At 41.6% G+C, this 20713-nt stretch overlaps 1 protein-coding gene across 1 annotated transcript in view; it reads right to left on the bottom strand.

Moving 5' to 3' along the window:
* Positions 1–20713, bottom strand: part of SPTBN5 (spectrin beta, non-erythrocytic 5) — a 94870-nt gene that overhangs the window by 31745 nt on the left and 42412 nt on the right. Inside the window, exons 34-40 of the mRNA XM_009820859.2 lie at positions 10516–10620; positions 9377–9562; positions 5426–5581; positions 4607–4798; positions 3885–3980; positions 1039–1157; positions 290–404 (exon numbers count right to left, since the gene is read on the bottom strand). Of these exons, the coding sequence (XP_009819161.2) occupies positions 290–404; positions 1039–1157; positions 3885–3980; positions 4607–4798; positions 5426–5581; positions 9377–9562; positions 10516–10620 (969 nt within the window). The remainder of the gene's footprint in view (positions 1–289; positions 405–1038; positions 1158–3884; positions 3981–4606; positions 4799–5425; positions 5582–9376; positions 9563–10515; positions 10621–20713) is intronic.

Raw genomic sequence — 20713 nt, 5'->3', positions numbered from 1 at the left:
TAGTGCTGAATGAACTAGCTTTGAATTTGGAACACTAGAAGCTGCTATATTCAAGCTAAGTAGATAATTCAGAAAAAGCTCTATGGTAGCTCAGCTAACTGGCTTTTGGTATTCAGAACTGACTTGGCTCAGCATTGTCTGAAGGAGATGCAAACTTGATACACAGACAACTATCAAAGGTCACTGCTGGATACTCAGTATCTCTCCAGCAACCTGCATGCCTGAGTTTATCACTGTTAGCAAAATAGAGTATTTTCCCATTTCAATTAATCAAAATCTGAGAACTCACCTTCTCAGTAATTCTCTCTGTGATGTCATCAATTTCTCTGATTAAGGCATGAATCTCTAGGGCCCCCTCTAACTTCTTCCTGTATGCATTCAGGTTTCCATGGAAACTGTTCCACCTTTTATTGAAAAGAATATTTTAGAGGTGTATTTCAGAGGTGTGGATCTCCACAACTGAGTTTCATGATGCTCAGGTCTAAGTAAAACGACAGGATTTCTGAACTACCTTGTGTATTGATCCCCACTTCCCTACAATAGGGGACACATCACAGAGATAAAGCATTATCCTCACAAGACTATCTGGTTATATTTATTCCAAGTTTTCAGGATGGCATGGGGGTTAAAAGCTAAAAAGTACTGATCCAGGTTCCTTAAACTCTCAATAACCTCACAATCTCTGTCTTCATGCTTTTGGTTCTTAGCTAGTGGGCTGTGAAGTAGCAAAATGCACTTCACCAGGACAACTATGTGAACAGATGCAAGTGTCTTAGCTTCAGGACCTAGTGTGTAAAGTGCTGTGAAACAGTATATTTGCCTCCAAGGCTAGAAACATGACTTTGGCTCTGCTGGATTAGAAATCCTTATGGGTAACTGCTCTGAGAGTCTTGAAAGGCAACTCCAGTGCCTAATATTTGGTAGTCATGATGTTAAAGAAGAAAATACATGTTGCAATTCATCCATTTATCTCAGCCCAAGACACCTAATCTTCCCTTCTTGTTTTTGCTTACATAGAAGCTTTAACAGCATACTCACTTCTCATTGAGCTGCTTCCGGCGCTCATATATTGTCTTTGTTTCTTCCTTGTTCTGTCTCTCCAATTTCATAGCCAGGGCATTGATAGCCCTGATGTGAGCATCATCTACTGTCATCTCCTGTAAAGTGAGAAAAGGAACAAAAGGTATGTGTTCGAAATGCTTGTGACTGAGTTTTCCACTGAGACATGAAAAACAACAATAACAGCAAAAGCAGGAGTTTTACCTCAGTACCAAACATTTCAGACACATAGGGTTTGCTCTACTACAGCTGCTGGTGTTACCAGTCCCTGATGGGAAGACAGTAAAGGCAAGAAAGGACATTAATGACTATAGATACAACAATGATCTAGGTCTAGACGAGGACCCTCAGCGCTTCATTTCTAAGCCAAGCATTCCAGCAGGGGCTCGTTTGTTGAAGAAACATAGCTGCAGTTGCTGGTTACATAGGTGGCTGCAGTGGAACAACTGATGTGTGGCAGATTGCTCCTCTGTCAAACAAGTAGTGACTTGTGGCTCCTAGGCTTACTCACTGTTTTTTCAAGATAGGCTTCTGTCCAGATGTGCCTTCTGTACTGTGGACAACAGGCTTAAAATCCATACAGCCTTGAGAAACCCAGACAACCCATGCCATTGTGTTTTCTTCTAAAGCAACATCACTGCATTTTAAAAGGTATGCTAAGTCTTCGAGGCAACTTGCTTCCTATGTACATACCATAGAAAGGATAATATTTGCACATTGCACATATAATCTGGACTATAGTGGAATAATTGTTCTTTTGGAGCGTGATGGATGGCCGACACTGAACACTGCTCCAAGATTCAAAAACATGCTCTATTTTTCTAAGACCAGTAAATCACAAGCTTAGCAGGGAGACATTAATCACTGGCATAGTAGAAGCACAGCTGCAAGGTGCCAGCACACTGTTAATAGAAGTATTGACTCCATTTATATTTTATTTATGCTACATCCATACCAATGTGCATGCTTCCATATGTGCTTTACTATTATACACAGCCATAAAGTAAACAAGAGAAATCAGCGGACAGCCAGATATTTTTCAGAAACCCTGCAGTCTCCTCTCCTGGGAAATACTAGCAGCACAATGTGACAGAATAGGAGTAGAAAATCTGACAGACATCAGTGCAGGATGATTGCTCCCTACCCTGATCTCAGATTTGTCTAGTGAGGTAACCTAGACTAGATGGATGCACACACTGTGCCGGGACCAGCCTGCTTCTGTTTGTATCACCCTATGAAGTACTGTATAACTGAGCATCAGCTATGAGGGTATCACTGTCCCAGCCTTTTTCTGTAGGAGTCATGTTCAGAGTGGTACAGGAGCAGTGGCTACAAGCTGATAGTATCTAAGACCAAGATTTTCCTGTGGCTCATAAAATCTCCCTTATGCTGACTGGGACACTGGGTTGTTTCTGTCCCTTCTTTTGGCTGGTACAACCTGTAGCAGAGCCCTTGCTCCATCCCTTAGCTCACAGTTCAGCTGGTGAGGACTGAAGGGCCAATGAAGGTCTCTTCACTTCACTAACTCCTTGGTGCTGAAGCTTGAGTATTTTGGCTCTCAACCCAAATCCAGTACTAATGCGCTGTCACAGGAAATTCTGCCAGCTTCTGGAAAGGGGAGCTCAGGGTTTTCTCCCAGATGTCAGGCATATCTATACTGTTACTTTGCATAGAAGAGGATTGTCTCCTTCTGCTATTAGGCAACAGAAATAGAAGATGGGAGCTGCTGTAACAGGAATTGGCAGCAAAATAACAGGCAAACAAAGGATGAAGAATATTAGGAGAGAACGTTAGAGTAAGCCTCACTCATAAAGTCCTAATACACCTCTTTCCAGACCTTCCTCACAGCTTCCAGACCAGCACATCAGCACAGTAATCTTTCCTGCGTGACACTCAGACCTGTTAGTGCACATCTGTAGCAGTTCACACAAAGAAAGAGAACAAGAGGCTGCTGCAAATGCATCCCCTTGATGTATGGCCTCACAGCTCTCACCATGGGAGCTGAAGCACATTACAAGGAGGCCCTTGTTGTAGCAGGGCCTGCTCCCCAGCATTCCCGAGGTTTGGTGCCCAGGCTAGTACATCTCATTGGGGGAAAAAGAGGCAGCTGGCATGACTCAGCACCACAAAAGAGGGTCAGAGATCTCAGCACGGAAAGGTGAACTGTGCAGCTGTCTTATCCCATGGCTGCTATCCAAAGTGTAAATCATTGCTCTATTTTACTAAGTGTCTGGCTATTAACATTATGATTCACGACCTACTACATGTGCTGTATAAACAAAGTCCCCCAAATATACGTGCTTCATTTGGATGAAGGAATATGAGAAACTTGACTGTTCCTCAGAGGTAGGGGAAGGGAGAAATAAAGGAGGGAAATGGAGAAAGTGGTCAATTTTGTTTTTACGGGCTTGTTCATGGAAGGTCTATATCAACTTTCAGATTCAAACAAACATGGCTGAAATAACTATTTTTAGTCCACTTTTGGGTGGAACTCACTGTGACTTGTGGACTGGATGAACCAAATTGGAAATTTGTTCAAATTCAGGCTCACACAGCCAGCTTTCCAGTCATGTAATGCAATCCAAAATTTTAGGTTTTGTTGTGAGTGCCTGAAAGCTCTGTTTAGATATCATCAAAGCAGAAGGCACAATGAGGGAGAATTCTACCTATTTTAATGGCTTATAAAGTGGTAATGCTTCCACCCCCCGATCTTTCATGTCCTCAGGGTACTAGAATTGTATTTGCTACCTGGATATACTGCTGGGCTGAAAAGGTAACTGCTGCTTCCAGCCACAAAAGGAATATGCATGGAAAACACCTCTTACCCCTGATGTTGCTCCACGGAACTCATTCAGCTTTTTCATGAGCTGCAGGCAGTGTTCATAGTCATTTCCCACATCACCTACATTAATCATGACTTCCTGGGGAAATAAGCAGCAGACAGGTGAACATTCATGTTAAGAGTACAAGAACACAGCACGCCCCAGTGCTTATGCTGATGCAATCAGTTCTGTGATGTGTCTGTAAATCACTGACCTACGACTTCTAAAGAAGTCTCTTCTGATCTTTAGATAATTATGAGACTTATTCCCAACTCCCTCTCCAATCTATTACTGATTATGGAAGCAACCGCTGAATGAAAACTTAGTGGATCAAGTGACTCTTCCTTCACTCTTACAAAGAGAAACATTCAGATTTGATACACAATGAGACTGAGTGCCAGTTGCCAAATGCTTCGAGTCTCTTCCATTCTAGTCTGCTTTCATTTCTCTGTCTCGATCGAGACACATGAGACGACCACCAATAATCACAATCTCTTTATGTGCACATTTTACATGAGAACACGTGCTAATACTGTCCAACTGACTCTGGCATGGAAACACTCCAGAAAATTTTTAGAATTTGTTGAATCATTCCTTCCATATTGTTTGTAGAACATGTCGTGATTTTTCCAGGCAAAAGCCACTAAGAAAATATCCTGGAAGATGACACATTTATCAAAAGTTTACTGCTAAATAGCAAGTCTCTAGTGTTAGAATCCATTTACCTTCTCCCTGATCCAGGCTTCCACCTGGTCCACCTTTTGGAGAAATTCCAGGAAGTCCCGGCTGTCCTCCAGCATCTTTCCACGGGCAGCAACAGCTCTCTTCAACTTCTCCCAACGCTCCTGAAGCATGCGGACTCGGCGATGGATCTCTCCTGATTTTGGGTGGCCTTTGGATACCAGGGCTTCTCCTTTCTTCACATTCAGAAGAAGAAATTAGAAATTAAGTTTGCCACTAATTTTTAATGTGATTACCATGTTATGTGACCTCTCTAGAAGGACTCTCTTACTTTCCTAACCTGGACTGCACAATAAATTACTAATATAAATTCTTACTGCCCAAATGATACTGCTCAGCTGGAAAGCTTTTACGTCTGGAGGGAATCAAGAACACTAGGATTTTAATATTTCCCTGCCAAGAATGACTTTCATGGAGCGGGAGCACCAAGAGAGGTATTACAGATGATTGCACCCTTCAGCTATGTGATTCACCCAGTTTCAACAAGAATGTTCACAAATTGAGCATGAAATCCTGTTTACCTTTTGTAGTAGTAATCACCCCAGGCAAGGAAAAAGTCAGTGGTATCTTCCTATTCGGGCAATAAGGAAAGATTGAAGTTCCCTGGACAGAGCAATTAACAAATCTCTCTGTTGTAAATTAACAGCATTACATTTCCATGGCATAGTAACTGGGTTCTTGTCACACAGGTAGGATAATTGATATAGAAGTGGTGAACAAGCTACTGTTCCTTTTCATTCGATCTATCTGTCCTCTGGATAACCAGCAATAATCTGTAAAAACACTAGCAGAGAGAGAGTTACCTTGTTAACAGCTGTGATCATTTCTTCATTTGCTAGAATCTCTGCTTCAAAGACCTGATGTTTCTGCAGCAGCTTCATTTTGTCTTGCAGATTGCTGGGGTCTTGTATGGAAGGATCCTCTAGCTTCTGCGTGCGCTCACTGATCCAGTCTTCTGCCTGCAGCAGTGTGAGGCATCAGAGTTAGCATGACATGCTGTCCTGGGGCCTCCTCCCAAGACATTGTTCTATGCAACTGCCTATGCTTCGGATAGGCAGATTGAGCTGGGAGCTAACAGCCAAGGTGTCTCTCCAGTTTCTGAACTATTCTGCTTGCTAGGAATTAAAAGCAGGTAGGAATAAAAATAATTTTTATCTGACTGCAAGAATAATGAAAAATTCCTTGAATACCCCAAATTTTATCACAAACCATAAACAGATTATACAATTTTTTAGATTAGATATAGAGAATCCTTGGGCAGATATACAGCCTTGACATGGTCAACATATTTAAAATGAGATTATGACAGCTGAGCCTTGGATTTAGGGCTCTGAGTTTCATCTCCTATCTCTGTCATTGACTTACCTGGAAGCTGGGTTAAGATTCTTAAGAATTCTGTGCCTCACCTATAAAACAGGACTAACAATTCCTGATCTCAGCGATGTTGTGAGACCTAAATGGAAAATGCAAAGCCAATAAAGCCTTACTGATGTGGCCAAGCACTAGTGAGATTATTTGAAAGCAAATACAACTCTATTTGCTTTTACACTTCATAAAATTCAAAATGGTCTAGTCAGGAACATCAGATTCAGACAAGCAGGTGAACCATGAGGACTAACAAAGAAAGGGTTATGTGTTTCTCTTAGGAAATTCTTTTTTGGGGATTTAAATGTATGCAGAATAAAATGTACAATAGGATAGTAAGTTTTCCACAGTTTTCTTTAAAATCTGCTAAACTTGAGCCCATAGCACTGAAGGAAATATTTTCTATCAATCAAAACACTGAGAACTGAACACCTGACAGACGTTGTAACTGATCCTGTTGTTCTCAGACCACTGAAGTAACCTAATGTTTTGACAACACAAGAACAGCAAATTGAAGCCAGCTTTATCAGTTTCAAAGCATCTTGGCTGTCCTTGTGGAACTGTGCTACATGCACACAAGACTTGACAACTGGAGGATTTTCTCAGTTAATTAATGATTTGAAGTGTTGTTTCAGCTGCTGAAATTCTATAAACAATAACAGAAATAGCTTTCATTAGCAGCATGCTCTCCAGAAACTGTTCCCCTCCAAAGCACAGTCAGAGACTCAAACAGGAGCCTTATGTCAAGGTTGCCCAGGACCAGCACACTGTCATCTGCTGTTTTCATTTCTGATGCTCTCCTCACAAGCTAGGGCCTTCTCCCATTTCCCAGCCACACATTAATGCTTTAATGTCACTTAACTTACTTCTCATTTGTATGGGAGAGGCTCATCCATACAGTTAGGATGAGAAACAAACGAATCCCCTGTGTATAGCCACTTAAAGGGTGATTTCTCTCCTACTTTTTAATAATAAGCAATGGCTTAATGACAGACTGAACAAAGCCATTTAAAAAAAAATCACGTCTGACACTAATATGATGAGCAACTTTCAGAGTCAGCATTAAAACTCAGAGCCAGCTTTAGAAGTCAAAACTTTCAACTTGATGATCTTTCGTCTGCAATAACTTACATAAATACACATATTTCTAAATAGCAACCTGCTCATTTGCCTTCCATGTTAACACTGAGGTACAGACTTCATGACAATAGGATAGTCTATAAGTCTGTCTCACTTCTTTGGGACTAGAAAAGCACCCTATTGCTACTGTAGGAGAGTGTGTCCGATTTTGTGGGCTGCATGTGATCTCCTGGGTTAGTCGTTGCAGGTTTTGTGCAGAAAAAACAAAGTCCTATCTCCTGACAAGGGTACAAACTGCAGCAGCTAGCCTTCTAAGCAGACCATATGATGTTGAGCTCTCATCATCTCACCAGTAATCACAGACTGTGGTGTCTTTGTACTGCTGTGTAGCTCTCTGTGTAATTGCTTCTAGAGAGTAACTTGGAGACTTTTAACGATGACAGCAATCACTATTTTCTGCTGACACAAAAAAAGTCCTTTTTGATCAATAGAAATGACTTAAGATGATTACAGGAGGGAGAGTTTTCAGGGGTGTTGGACCTGAGCTATGGGACTTGTTCTCCTAATAAGTAAGAATAAGCAATGACCTCATTGATTTCACAGCTAAACTCAAAACTCATCTCTGCAATTTACCATCCCTTTGGGGACTGTTCTCATATATGAACTGGTACACACCCAGAACATCATTAAAATCAAATTAAACATGCCATTCTACCCAACAAAGAGGAAGAGAGATATTACTGTGAGATTATTTTTTTTTTTAATTCCTTGGTGGCATTCACATTCTACAGCAGTAGACAATGAATTTAGATTGGTGAGGTAAATGAGCAGGTAGTTTGAGAGCAAAAGCTCCCTATAGAACTCTTGGCTGAATTTATGTGGAGAAAGTGGATGAGAAAAGGGAATGTTCCTCACTATACAGGGCCAGATCCTCTGCTATAAGTGTGTGATTCAAGAATGAAGCGGGACCCCAGGCCAGGCAGTGATTTGACAATTACAGAGAGATGGGAAGAAATGCAGAAGTATTCCTACCTAGTGGGTATTGTATCTCTAGGAGGGCATTGACAGTTTCTTTACCAAAGAGGATGTTGGCAGTCCTGTGACCTTTCCATCAGAGGTACATTGCTCTTTTGAAAACGTTAACACTATGCAATGCACTGTCCACTCCATCCACTCCCCTCTGCTAGTCCACAAGGTGGACTAGCCATTCCTGGTGGACTGGTTCATGTGATAGGAAAAGCATAGCCAAATAATACGAGTTAATAATTGGCTGTGTAAATAATTCCTGATAAAGTTTATTTAAAAAAACAGTGTGCATCTCTGGCTCTTTAGTGTAGCCAAAGAAGAGGGATTTAAGTGTTTGATTATTTTGGCAGGGGGTGGTGGGGAAGGCAGTGGGGAGGAGTTCCAAATATATTGTTCTGTAAATGACATCTTAGCAGCTGTTTATTCCTTAGATTACTCTTAAAAAAAAAAAACCCAAAATTGGTTGTCAGCAGCAGCTGTGTTATAGGCATTTATTCGCCTTTGGTGACAATCATAATTTGACCTGTGTCAGGACATGTGTCTTTTTCATGGGCTGGGAGGTGACAAGCACCTGCATTTTTTCTTCAAACCATGGAGGATGTTCCATGGGATGCAGCAGCAGAAGGGATGCATACCAGATCAGCAAGAGTGTTTGCAAATGTCCCTCTGGGCCTGTGTGCTGTTGTTTATGCCAGCACACTGGATGCTAGCACATTTTTCAGTTGCACACATTGTGCTGCCCTTTGAAAGACTGACCTAGTATGTCGTTCCAACAGTAGTGCCAGGAGCAGAGCTACACAGTTACAGGACTAAGGCCAGAACAGGAGACAGAGAAGAACATATTCTGCAGAGACCAGTCTACAGTAGCTGAAGAGCTATGCTAAGTTACAGCACTGTTTTGAAGGCCTTCAGCGAACACTCACTAGTAAAGCTTGGCATTCTTGCCATAATGCCTTCCACTTTGTATTCACCCTGATTTGAAATCTTTTCTTTCTCACCAAAGGAAACAAGGTAGTAGCTGGCAGTTTTCCTTTTATTAGTTTTATTTTAGCAAAGCTCCTGATGTGTAAGGCATCTGTAATAGGGACAATGCCACAACGACGGTACAATAACAGCAATGGCATTGGACCACCTACCCCTTTGCGTGAGTGTGCCAGAACAGGAGTTGCCATACCAGAGTAGATTATTAATCCACCAATCTCTGGGAAGAACGAGCACTTCATCCATCAGAGACAGGCAGCTCCTCTGCCTTCCACCTCCATCTCAGCCTAAAACCCTCTTACCTCTTCCAAGTTCTGGTAGAAAAGTGCCAGAAGAAGGGCAGTCTGAAGCATCTCTCTCCTGCTCTGGGATAGATCCTTGATCTGCCGCTTCCTCTCATGAATGGCATTCAGTTTGTGCTGGATCTTTAACACTTCCAGTCCACCAACCTTTTCTAGTCTGCTTGCCTGTTCTTGAAGAGACATCATCTGAGGAGGCAACAAATCTGAAATTACTTTTATGCTTCCAAGTGGTGTGAAAGAAACAAAACCCAGGCTCCTTTCCATACCAAAAAGATTCTCTTTTTTTCTGCAATGAACCAAGAATAGCAGGGACAAATTAACCAGCTCACCCTGTATTATGTTACATCTATGACATCCTTGTCATTGATGTCATTTAAATGAATTAAAGCTGTAACTCCAGGAGTCCCTATGCCACTGATCATCTAGTGCAAGGAATCACAGAGCAAGCCCGACACCCATGAGCGCTCAGGTTTTATTGCTTTGTGGAAATCAGGTGTTGGAAGGTAGCTCTCAACATGAGCAATCAGTCTGGCAGGGAACTGGCACGGGTTCTGGGAGCTCATTCCTTCTGGGGAACCCAGACACAGCCCCAGGTTTGAGTTTAGCCCTAGCCTGGGTGAATTACAGCAGTGGCCACCAGCCAGGCAGATTCCTTTACATGCGGGTGAGCGATTCAGCATCTATTCCAAAGGTGCAAAGAGGCTAGCCAATTTGGTACAGACATTGTATACCAAATGTATATTTAAATAATTAGATAAGTCATCCCCTCTGACCTACTGTATTTTACTTGCTTTAAAAGCCACTGATTCTTTTTATGAAAAAAAGCAGAAACTTCTGATATCCATAATACACAATATGCCCTGCTTTAAGTATTTCTTCTGGTAAGTCCCACTATTCAACTCACTGAGTGGTTTTCCTGTCTACTGCAAGACAATACAGGCAGGACTTGGGCGTGAAGTGTTTAACACTTGTTCTCCACTGCTCTGCCTCTTATTTCACTAAGCTTCCCCATTTTCTCTTTGGTTCAAGCACATTCAGGCATATCACACTTGTCAGCAATTTAATGTGTTGCCATATTAAAAAAAAATAAAAAATAATTCTAGCTCGTGGGTTGGTAGAACACTTGTTGATTTTTGTACCTTCTCATCCTGTGATGCCAGAAGCTTCTCAAAAGCCTCATGTTTCCTTATCAGTTGCTCTACTTCATCCACAGAGCTTCCGAGGTCACTGCTTTTCAAATAAACCTATTAAAAAAAGTTTAATATTTTTCTCAGTGGATTAATTATCACATAAACCTGATTCATAAATGTGAGAAGAGGTATTAACTGCAGTTGAAAGTACACTTGAGTGGAAAAAAAAGGAACAGAAGGCAAGTGAAATTGGAAATGAAATAGTAGAGCTCCATGGTCTTGAGCAAGAAAGCCGGACCTGTTAATGCTTCTCTAAGGCAAGTGATCTACCACTGCTTATTGCAATCACTAAGTCACAAGGCTGGCAGTGAACTCCAGAGGTCTAAGCCATCCTTGTAACCCAAAGCAAGATCAACACTGTCATGTCTGACAGATGTCTCTATGATTCCTTCTTAGAAGACTTCCAATAACAGAGACTTTGCAGCCTCCCTGGGCAATTTTTTCCAGTGCTTCACTACCTGTACCATTAGCAAGATTTTCCACATATCTAGCCTGAAAATGCATTGCTAACACTTCACCTCATTACATACTTTCCTCTTCATCACAGAAAGGAATTTAATTCCTTTTACATTTGCTTCAGCCTTGTACATGTTTGTAGGCTTTTTGCATACTTTTCTACCTTCTCTAGGCTAGAACTACCCTGATCTGAGCAATCATTCCACAAATGCTGCGTCTTCTTGACTCTGATTATTCTTATTGCTCTCCTCTGTGTTTTCTCCATTTCCACTTATTTTGAAATGGGATTCCTAATACTTGATGCAATAAGTGGCAATAAGGCTGCCAGAGTGAAGGTAGTGAAGACAGCAGAGAGCTTATGTGTGCTTTCCAAGCTGTAATTTTCTGCATGTATCTGTGTATGGTGTATATCTTTTACACAATACCATGAACTCAAGTTCACCTTGCAATCTACTATAAGCTTCCAGAAACTTTTCAGAAGAACTGCTATCAGACCAGCTTGTCCCCATCCTGTATTTATGCAGATGATTATTCCTGAAAAATGTCATAGCTTGCACCTGTACCAAGTGCAGTACACATCTGTTATTTTTTTCAGGCCATCTTCCCAACTTGCCTGCATTAATTTTATTTATTGTCTGTCCTGTCAGTCTCTGATGCAGAAAGATCTTAGTCTAAAATAACAAATGCAGTTTAAAGAAACTGACCTCTGCACTATTTGCTTTTAACACTGTGAGGACCTTTTCTAACTAATCCACATACATCTCTAAGACACCACCGTATGTCTTGACTCTTTTCTGGTGTTAAGAAGATTGACCACCTAATTAATTCTCCCATGCATTCTGTTACATTCAGTTTTGCTAAATGCAAAAGAATAAACAATGTAGTTATCCATTTTCAAGAAAAAACTAAGTTTTTCTGCAGTCCAGTAGGAATTGATTCTTTTCCAGTGGATTTAATTGCCCACAGTTTCTTCCTTTATTCAATGACAAGATAACAGCCAGACAAAAACCCCAATCAGAGGCTCTGATGGGGCATGAGCAAAAATTACCTGTGGACAAGGTTCACAGTGTAGTGAATATGACTGGACAGACTTTTGGAGTTCAGGCTGCTACGTGGGACTGCATTTATCGGCTGGGACATAGCACATAATCCATTCTGTGAGCTCATGGAATCATAAGTATTTGGATAAGGATGAGAAATTCCAACCAGTAATTCTACCTGGGTAAAGTGCAATTAGCAGAGGTGGAAGAAGAATTTGAGATCAGTGGTATAGAGTGAAAGAATTAAGAGGCAGGAAAGAAACAGAATAGAATCAGTGAAACAACACAACTGCTAATAGTTTCAGAAGAGAGCTGGTAAAGAACATCATAGGTAAATCTGTGCCTTAAAACCATAGACGTCCACAGGAAAAATAACATCTAGAGAGATCTCTCTTGCTTTGCAAAACATTACAGTTCTGTAGCAGTCTGACAGGGTGTTTTTTATAGGAGAGAATAGATATTCTTCGGCAGCTGCTTTGGAAAACCAGTAATGATGTTCATTGTCTGGACAGAAGTATTGGATGGCTGTTTAACCCCACAGGGCACCTTCTGAAGAAGAGGTTTCCCAGGCATGTGTTATATGCAGGGGAATCCACACCTACTTGTCAGGGTCTGAGTCTTCCAACAGGCTCTAGAGGCCCTGACTGTCCCCTGGACAGCCCCCCTGCTCCTGCCTGGGCATCCCTCGGGGGCTCAGCCCTGACCCCAGCCCTGCCTGAGCTGTGTTGAGGGGAGGCCTGAGCCCTGCCCTGGTCCTCCTGGGCAGACCCCAGATTTCAGTCACTACCTCGCTTTGTCGCCTTGATCTCCAGCTGGTCAAGGGACCTTGTTACTGCTGCCGCCACTCAGCCTTCCTCGGCAGCTGTGGCTAAGAGGACTGACAGCCAGACTTGGCCTGACTTTCTGGTTCATTTTTTGGGAGTTAATGAGAGGAATATTTTGCGTGTACAGAAAAATGCACAGAATATCATGCCTAGGCCAGATGTTCTAACTGCTCTATACTAATTCGTGCTGAGTATCAGAAGAGAGGTGAATAAATCCCAACACAGAAATCACTGTCAAGAAGAGGGGAAAGCCACTGTACAACAGGCCTAAGTTTTTAATAAGTCTGGCCCGTAAGTCACCAGGATGTCTAAAGAAATACATTAACACCTCTGTTATGCCTCTCTATGTTAAATACAACCCCGACCAGAAGGCAGATGTTCTGTCATTCAAACTTTAATCCTTTTATCTGTCCTACTCATCAAGTGTATGAAATTATGACAGATTATTTTTAAGAGTGTTTTTGGATTTGGTTTGCGCTTGTGGAGGAAGATCTCCACACGAGTGGGCTCCAGGTCTGTCTACTGTAATGCTTTGTTAAAGCACTTATAATTACCATCCATATTTACACTGCTGTTACTAAGACTGAAATAAAAAGCTATCAGCTGAATCTAACTCACTCCTGTTAGGGGTACACAAACATACAGCCACATGCTGCATCTCTATTTTGGTGTTTTAAACGCTGCTTTAAAAGCATTGTAGCTTCTTTGCCATATTTTGTGGATTATCTACCATTTTTGGTCAAAAAAGATTTACCTGAGGAAACAGAAAATTCCTGTAATTTTCCACATATCACTCCAGGACCTTTATTTAGTAACTGTTAGCAGTGAAACTGCAAACGCTGTGATACCTGAAGAAGTGGTCAGCCTTTAGTTTTCCTGCTCATATATCTGTGGTAGAAGAAAAAGGCAAGGGACATCTACTGGTAAAGATGGTTACTTTCTTTGGAAAAAGAGAACAGAGACTTCTGAGAGTGTGGGATGGTGAGTCATAAGCAGCTGCCACTGGAGCGCTCAGTGCCTTGCTCCCACTGAAAATCACTATACACAAATAACACTGAGCACTCAAAACCCCATCCCTTCAGCTGTTACAGCATTGGGAAAAAGTCCTCCTGACTTCTGAAAGCTTTAGACCAGGACCTCCAAGTAGAAGCCGGTGCAAACGCTCTTGGGAACCCAGGTTTTAATACTGAGACGGAAAACTGGTGCACAGAAAGAAAAGTGGTGCAAAAGAACCTGGCTGCATACATTACAGGAGAGATGATGGCAATACGCTTAGAAGAAAGCAGCCCCAGTAGCACTAACAATGCTACTTGGAGAGCTGGTGAGGTAAAAAACTTTCCATTTGTCTCTTAAACAGAAATCTTATGACAGCAATTGCTAGAATCAGAACCACAACATTTTTTTCATTTAAACATTTGTTACACCAATCTGAAAGCAGAATGGAAACTGGCTTCCACACCACAATGGTGGTGGAATTGGCCTGGGGCCAATTACATCACTTTTTGGCATAGATTTAGACAGGTCCCCAAACTCCTGCTTTGAATGAGACATGTTGATTTAAAATACAAAACACTGCATAGCTCTCCTCAGGTAACCTACCAGGGTCTCCCACAGCACACAGCAGGTATAAACTTTCTTTCAAGTTTGTTTCTGTGATGAATCATGGCCCATTATCAGGAATTTAATGCTCAGCCACAAAAAGCACCAAAGACCTGACCACTCGTTATATAATGGACTCATTTTTAAGTGAAGACTTGCAAAGATGCTTAAAACCACAAAATGGACTTGGCCCTTTTTGAGATTTGAGATGGAGCATGTAACAAATAGCCAAGTTATTAACAATGCAAAGAACAGAAAAGGAGGTTTTAACACTACTTAACTGGAGTTTTTCACTAGTTCTGAGCTCATTGCATAGATTTAGCTACACTGTCATAAGACCTCTTACATACAAGTTAATGCAGAACTAAATGCAAAGTCCAATTAAAAAAAATGTTCATTTTAAGTAAAATAGTATTATATACACACTTATGTGACAGCACGGGCCAGCTCTACCTTTTGGAGAAATACTGAATGCAACATTTTAGTCATTAGGATAGCTATGCTCTCTGGATGCCACAACTTCACATTTATACACACTGGAAGCTGACACAGCCCCAAAAGAAATTTGTCTTCCAAGAAGTATAATTTTTATTTTTCTAGAAGAAAACTATTTTAAGTATTTGTGCAAATCCACTCCTCTTCTCCAAATCCACTCCCTTCTGCTCTTCACAGTATAACAAGCTCCACAGTTTTTGCCCCCCACTGCCTGACCTGGACTTGCTGCTGAGATTGCTGGAACGCCACTGAAAATCTTTCAGCTCTAAGCATGTACTAAAAGCCAGAATTACTCCCAGTTTTAAATGCCTTCACTTAAAGCATGTAATCAAGTCCAAACTCTCTGCCCAGATAGATAACAACAAGGTTTGATTTGACTTACTTTTGATAAAAGTAAATACAAAAAAGAATTCATGGGAAAAAAAAAGCGCATTTCAATTTGTTTTAGCAAACTAAATAAACGTGCTGAAGACCATGATTATATATGGTTCACAAATATGTTGTACTATGCTTCATCTCAGTAAAAGTTATAACAAGGTATCATACTATAAACATAAGTGGAATAAAACACACTGAAGTTGTTTATAAAAAATATATATATATACACCTTTTCTATCATACTGACATCACTGTGTTATTGGCCTCTGACCTCACAATCTAGATGCAAAATTCTAATGTTAAATGTATTTAAAATTTCCTTTCCCCCTCCCACTGCACGCTGTCTCATTGGCATAATAATATAATTATCTGATATTGGAAATGTATATATGAAAAACACAGAGAGAAGTCAGTGTTTGTTTTCCCGTAACTGCTACGATCCCTTCCTCCCACCTATTCCTTCCTTCTTCAAAATTCACAAGCTCGTCCCTATCCTATAAGTAGTAGATGTTAGACCAGAATCCTATGCCCATACAACATCATCATTGAAATATTTACTTATGAAACATTTGTCTGAAGGCAGACTAAATTCCTCTTAAACTCCCCATAGTTTCATTGCTAGAAACTTTGCTGGGATATTCAAATTTGAGATGCTGTGGGGACTAAATTCCCTTCATTTCCCTCAGGAAAGGGTGGCACCTCTCTTTTTCTACGGGGAAAAAAAAGTGATTTCTTCACACACACTTAAATATTTTGGGTTTTGAAAACAAGTATTCCTTTTAAAAGTTACAAAAACCAGGAATTAGCCATTTAGAAATATAGCATAATCTGACAAGTAAGAAAATGAAAACAGTGAAACAGAAAAATCTAAGAAAAACTACACTGAGGATTTGTCCTAGGTCCCAGACCGACTAGCAGAGAAGAAAACCAGTTCTTGGCCCTGAAGTCTTGAACCTTCGAAGTGCTGAGCACTGTGGTCCAATTATGCAAAATCTGTAAGCACATGCATAGCATTGAGCGTGTCATGTTGACAATAGTACTCTGATGGTTAAAATGAAACACTTGTTAAGTGCTCAATCAGATAGATTAAAGTGCTCAGCTTCATTTAGGATGGATCAAGCCGTAGCTGCAGCCTTGGTGACAGCAGAACACAAGTACCTTTCTGATTGTCCCATAAGTCATCTTGAGGGAGTGGGAACATGGCAGGAAGCATACAAAAAGAAATCCACATGGTTGATTAACACAACTTAAAACTCTTTGCAAATGTTCCTAGAATGGAATGGAAATCTTCACCACTCTCCTCCCAGATCCAAAGGATGCAATGTTGACAGCGATAGATGGACACCATGCACCCTCCCTGTCTCTGTGAGTTGAAGATGTGGAGTGAGATGGTATATTTGTCAAAAGGTTGTCAGGGCATACACTTTTTAGAGTGCATGTTTCCTGGGAAGGTCTCAAACCAGATCTTGCCCAATGGCTAGAAAGCAATCCTGAGCAGCAAACTGGATTCACTGATAGAGAGAGTCCAGCCCCAATCTCCACAGGGTGAAAGGGTGGACCAGCTATATCTGAATCATGTGTTTTGATAAAGATTGTTGGACTTGGGCTTCTTCTAAATTCTCTTACCACCTGGATAGGCATAGTAGTCCAAGGGGTGGCAAGTATCAGGGTGATTTTGGAAACCTTGTGGTGAGCAGGTGTTAGACCATCAGAGGGAGTCTTCCTGAACTCTGGCCTAGATGAAGGGTGGTTCTGAAACATAATCAGCTCTGGATTTAAATCCTTGCTTGTGACTTCATTCCCACTAGCTGAATTTTCTCTTCCAGTCAGCACAGCTGGGGACAGCCATATATCTCTGGAGACAGTCTGCTGGGGAAGGCCAGGATACTTAGAGGAAGTCACATGAAATCTTGTGATTTGAAGGGCTGGAGACCCACCTGAAGGGAAGCCTTGTTTTGTTTTCTGGGATCCTGTTGGAAGACCAGCGGGAGTTTCAGGCACCTTCTCTAATTGTGGCATGAGCAGACTTGAACGAGCATGACTGCTTCCAGGGGAATCTGCTTGAAAAGGCTTTATTGTCAAGCTGCAAGTTGAAATGTAAAGCTTCATTGAAGCATGGATGTCTGGCATTTGGACGTTGCACTGGCTATAGCCTTGTTGGGGTGGGAGAGAATCACAAGGTTCCAGGGATGCATGCAGATTTTTGCTGCGGAGTGTAGAAACAGCTGGAATAGCAGTCAGATCAACGTCTAGGCGTGATGTCCAGCTTGGTGGAGCTTTACAGGCAAGGACATCAGAGGGCAAAGATACCGCAAGCTTCAAAGGATCGTTTTTTTCAGAAGAAATACGATGAACACTTTTTTCTCTTTCTGAATATTGCTTGTAAGATGCAAATGTTGACTGAGTGCCAGAACCCCCATATCCACGGCCCTGAGGGTCCCTGGGAGGACTGGAACACCTGGATGTCTCATCAGAAGGATATACACAGTGACTAGCGCTCCCGAAACCTTTCCTCCGGTCTGTGTGTGCCAGGACGACATCTAGCCTTGAACAGTAAGCTCCAGAAGACACGCTGCTTGGTGGTGAGCTGGCATTTCCTGGAGCAAGCTCTGCAACTGATTGACCAGTGGGAAGATGCCATGCTGATGCTGGCATCTTTTGAAAAGGCCTGTCCCGCACAGCAGATTCAAAAGGAGGAGGTGGGATCATTCTGCTAGAAGACAGCATCACTTCCGCAGTGGAGACATAGGTTGCAGATGAAAGTTTGCAGCGATGGTCCCTGCATGACATTCTGAAGCTTAGTCCTAAACGATGCAAAAATCAAAGCCACAGAAGCTTGCCTTTCCCCCTGTTTTTAAAACCAACTCCTGATCCTTTTTCCTTTGGCACTGGAAATTTCCATTCTTCCTCTGAAGCAAAGGAATGAGAGGTGAATAAACATTCTCCAGGAAAAAATTTATAAACTAAAAAAATCCACATTCAAAATAAAAATGCACAGCTTTTCTAATACTGCTACCACCGCCTGTCACGTCTGCAAAGTGATATGAGTGTGGGATGGGCAGAAAGATAAATTACGGAGCATGAGGCTCTGCTCCCTGAGTGTTCTGACAGTGAGACTGCAGACAGAGTAGGAGGGAGCCAAAAATGCCTGCCAGAGACAGCCTGCGAACTCGCTGTTATTTCATCTGTGAAAAAAAGGAAAGCAGCTAACCTGAGTAATGCATCTGCTGCCGTGAAAAGGTTAGAACGGAGCAGAGTGTACTGGACACTGCTTCTGCTCAAAGCAAAAATTATTTTTTTTCTTCCTCCTCTTTCTCAGCTGTTGCTTGACTGCACTCCGAATGGCAAGATCTCAGTTTGCAGGTCTTAGGAGAGTTTCCTAGAACAGTTTCATGCAATGGCACAACTGAATTCATAATAAAAATAAATTAAAAATAGATGTTTGCCTAATTTTCTCCACATGTGCTCTATTTTCTTTAGCATAGAACAATCCTAGACTAAATTCTGCAGAAATCCTTCAAAGGTTTAAGTAACTTGGATGTAATATAAGATGTTGGCATAGTGTCAAACCTGTCACACTGGCACAGACAGCGAATGAGAGAGCAGTTCTCAGTAGTAGTTCTTAGTTTAAAACACTCCTCTGTTGCCTTCTTCCTTCCCCTGTTCCTTGCTGCTGGGGGAGAGACTTGGTCTGAGGCATATGAAGTACTGAGAAAACAGGATCCAAAAATTATGGGATGAGAGAAGCTGCTTTCTTACACACATATTTTGCAGATGTGCAAAGTGAAATGCATGTGACTGAGCTTTGCTTCAAACACAAAAGTCAGAAGAAACAAGGGGTGGAGAGATTGCTTATACTTGTTTGCCTGATAGGAATCTTTTTTGGATGTGTGTTTGCTTTTGTCATTTCTGAAAGCAGTAAATTACAATATTCCCATTGGGAAAGTGGTTTGGGAGTCTTCAATTGGTGTCTTGGCTGAATACTCTTTGAAAACGTGTTTGAAAGGACTGCTTTCCTACCCTCCTGCCTGCATCCTCAGGGAGCAGAGTCTGCATCACTATGCAGCCACATTTTAACTCCATATAGTAGTAACAGAGCTCCGTCCAAAAGGAACAGATTCCTCTTCCAATTGTTCTTCAAATGCAGAGAAGTAAAATACAAATAGTGACTAAGGAACCTCAGTTCACTGTCAAATTGTATATACTGATCCATAAGGCAGATGGTGGCAGCTGCAGAAGAGAGCTTTGCGGTTCTTGCTATTTCTCCCTCATTTAGATGGGAGTCCCGCAGCACAGGAATAACCTGTTTGAAGAATGATCAGGCTTAGAGATGAGAGAACAGAAGCAATGGGGGATAGTCTGAGAATACAGGAATTCCAGCTGCAGAGGAATCAGAACAATGTTGCCATTTCTGTTCAGGGCCAGGCTGATGCACTGCGTATTAAGGAAGGACTAGAATCCAGCAGAAGGTAAATTCCTCCCTGTTCTTCCATGAACAGCAGCAAATGATCCTGCAATGATTTGCTTTATTGATTTCATCCCATAAATTCTTCAGAGATACAGCTTATTTTGTATGTAAACGCATGTAGTCTCTGCCTTCTCAGCAGCATAATAGCCTAAACCTGCATCACTCTGTATTTATACTCACTGTGGACTGACACTGCTCTGGACACTGAGGTGATCGCCAACATTGCCAGGTCTCAAATCAGTAAAATTGACTTAAAGACAGCAAAATATTATTTAAAATGAACAGCTAGCAGTGGAATTTGTGAAGTACAGCTGAGATGTGCTTTCACCAATACTCTTCAGCTCTCAGGCAGGCTGATGTTCTTGGGCATCTGCCTTTTCTTCATGGTACTTTTGCTCAGTGTCAGCTGTGAGTTAAAACCAAGATGACAAGAATGGACCACACAGGAGTGAGTCATTGTGATGGAGGAAAGCTAGTAATTCCTGAAAGGAAAGCTGGTCATAGTATTGGCCTGATTGGTGCATCCAGAGAAGTGAGAGTTAAAACTCATCCTGAATGCTCACAGCTCATTGAGGATCTGTTTGTTTGCATTCTTGGATATGAACAAATTCAGTGTCTCTTCTTTCTGCCTAACAGCACTTACATGTTTCCTGGATTAAATTTGAGCACTAATCCATAACAATCTCTTCTAGGTATTGTGGTAGCTCAGTGATGGTAGGGACTGTGTCAGTGAAGGAGGAAACATATGGCTGACTGTGATACCCAGATTACTAGTTTAGAAATCCATGTCGTTCTGTAATTTCCCTGGTAGACTGCAGGTAGATAAATAAAGATTTGTAAAGGGCAGAAATATGTAATATTTTACTCCAGAAACCTGAATCTAGGTG

The sequence above is a fragment of the Gavia stellata genome, chromosome 7 (genome assembly GCF_030936135.1).
Source record: "Gavia stellata isolate bGavSte3 chromosome 7, bGavSte3.hap2, whole genome shotgun sequence".
Taxonomy (NCBI): domain Eukaryota; kingdom Metazoa; phylum Chordata; class Aves; order Gaviiformes; family Gaviidae; genus Gavia; species Gavia stellata.
The sequence above is the reverse complement of the archived record's forward strand: the minus strand, read 5'-3'. Positions and strand labels throughout refer to the sequence as shown.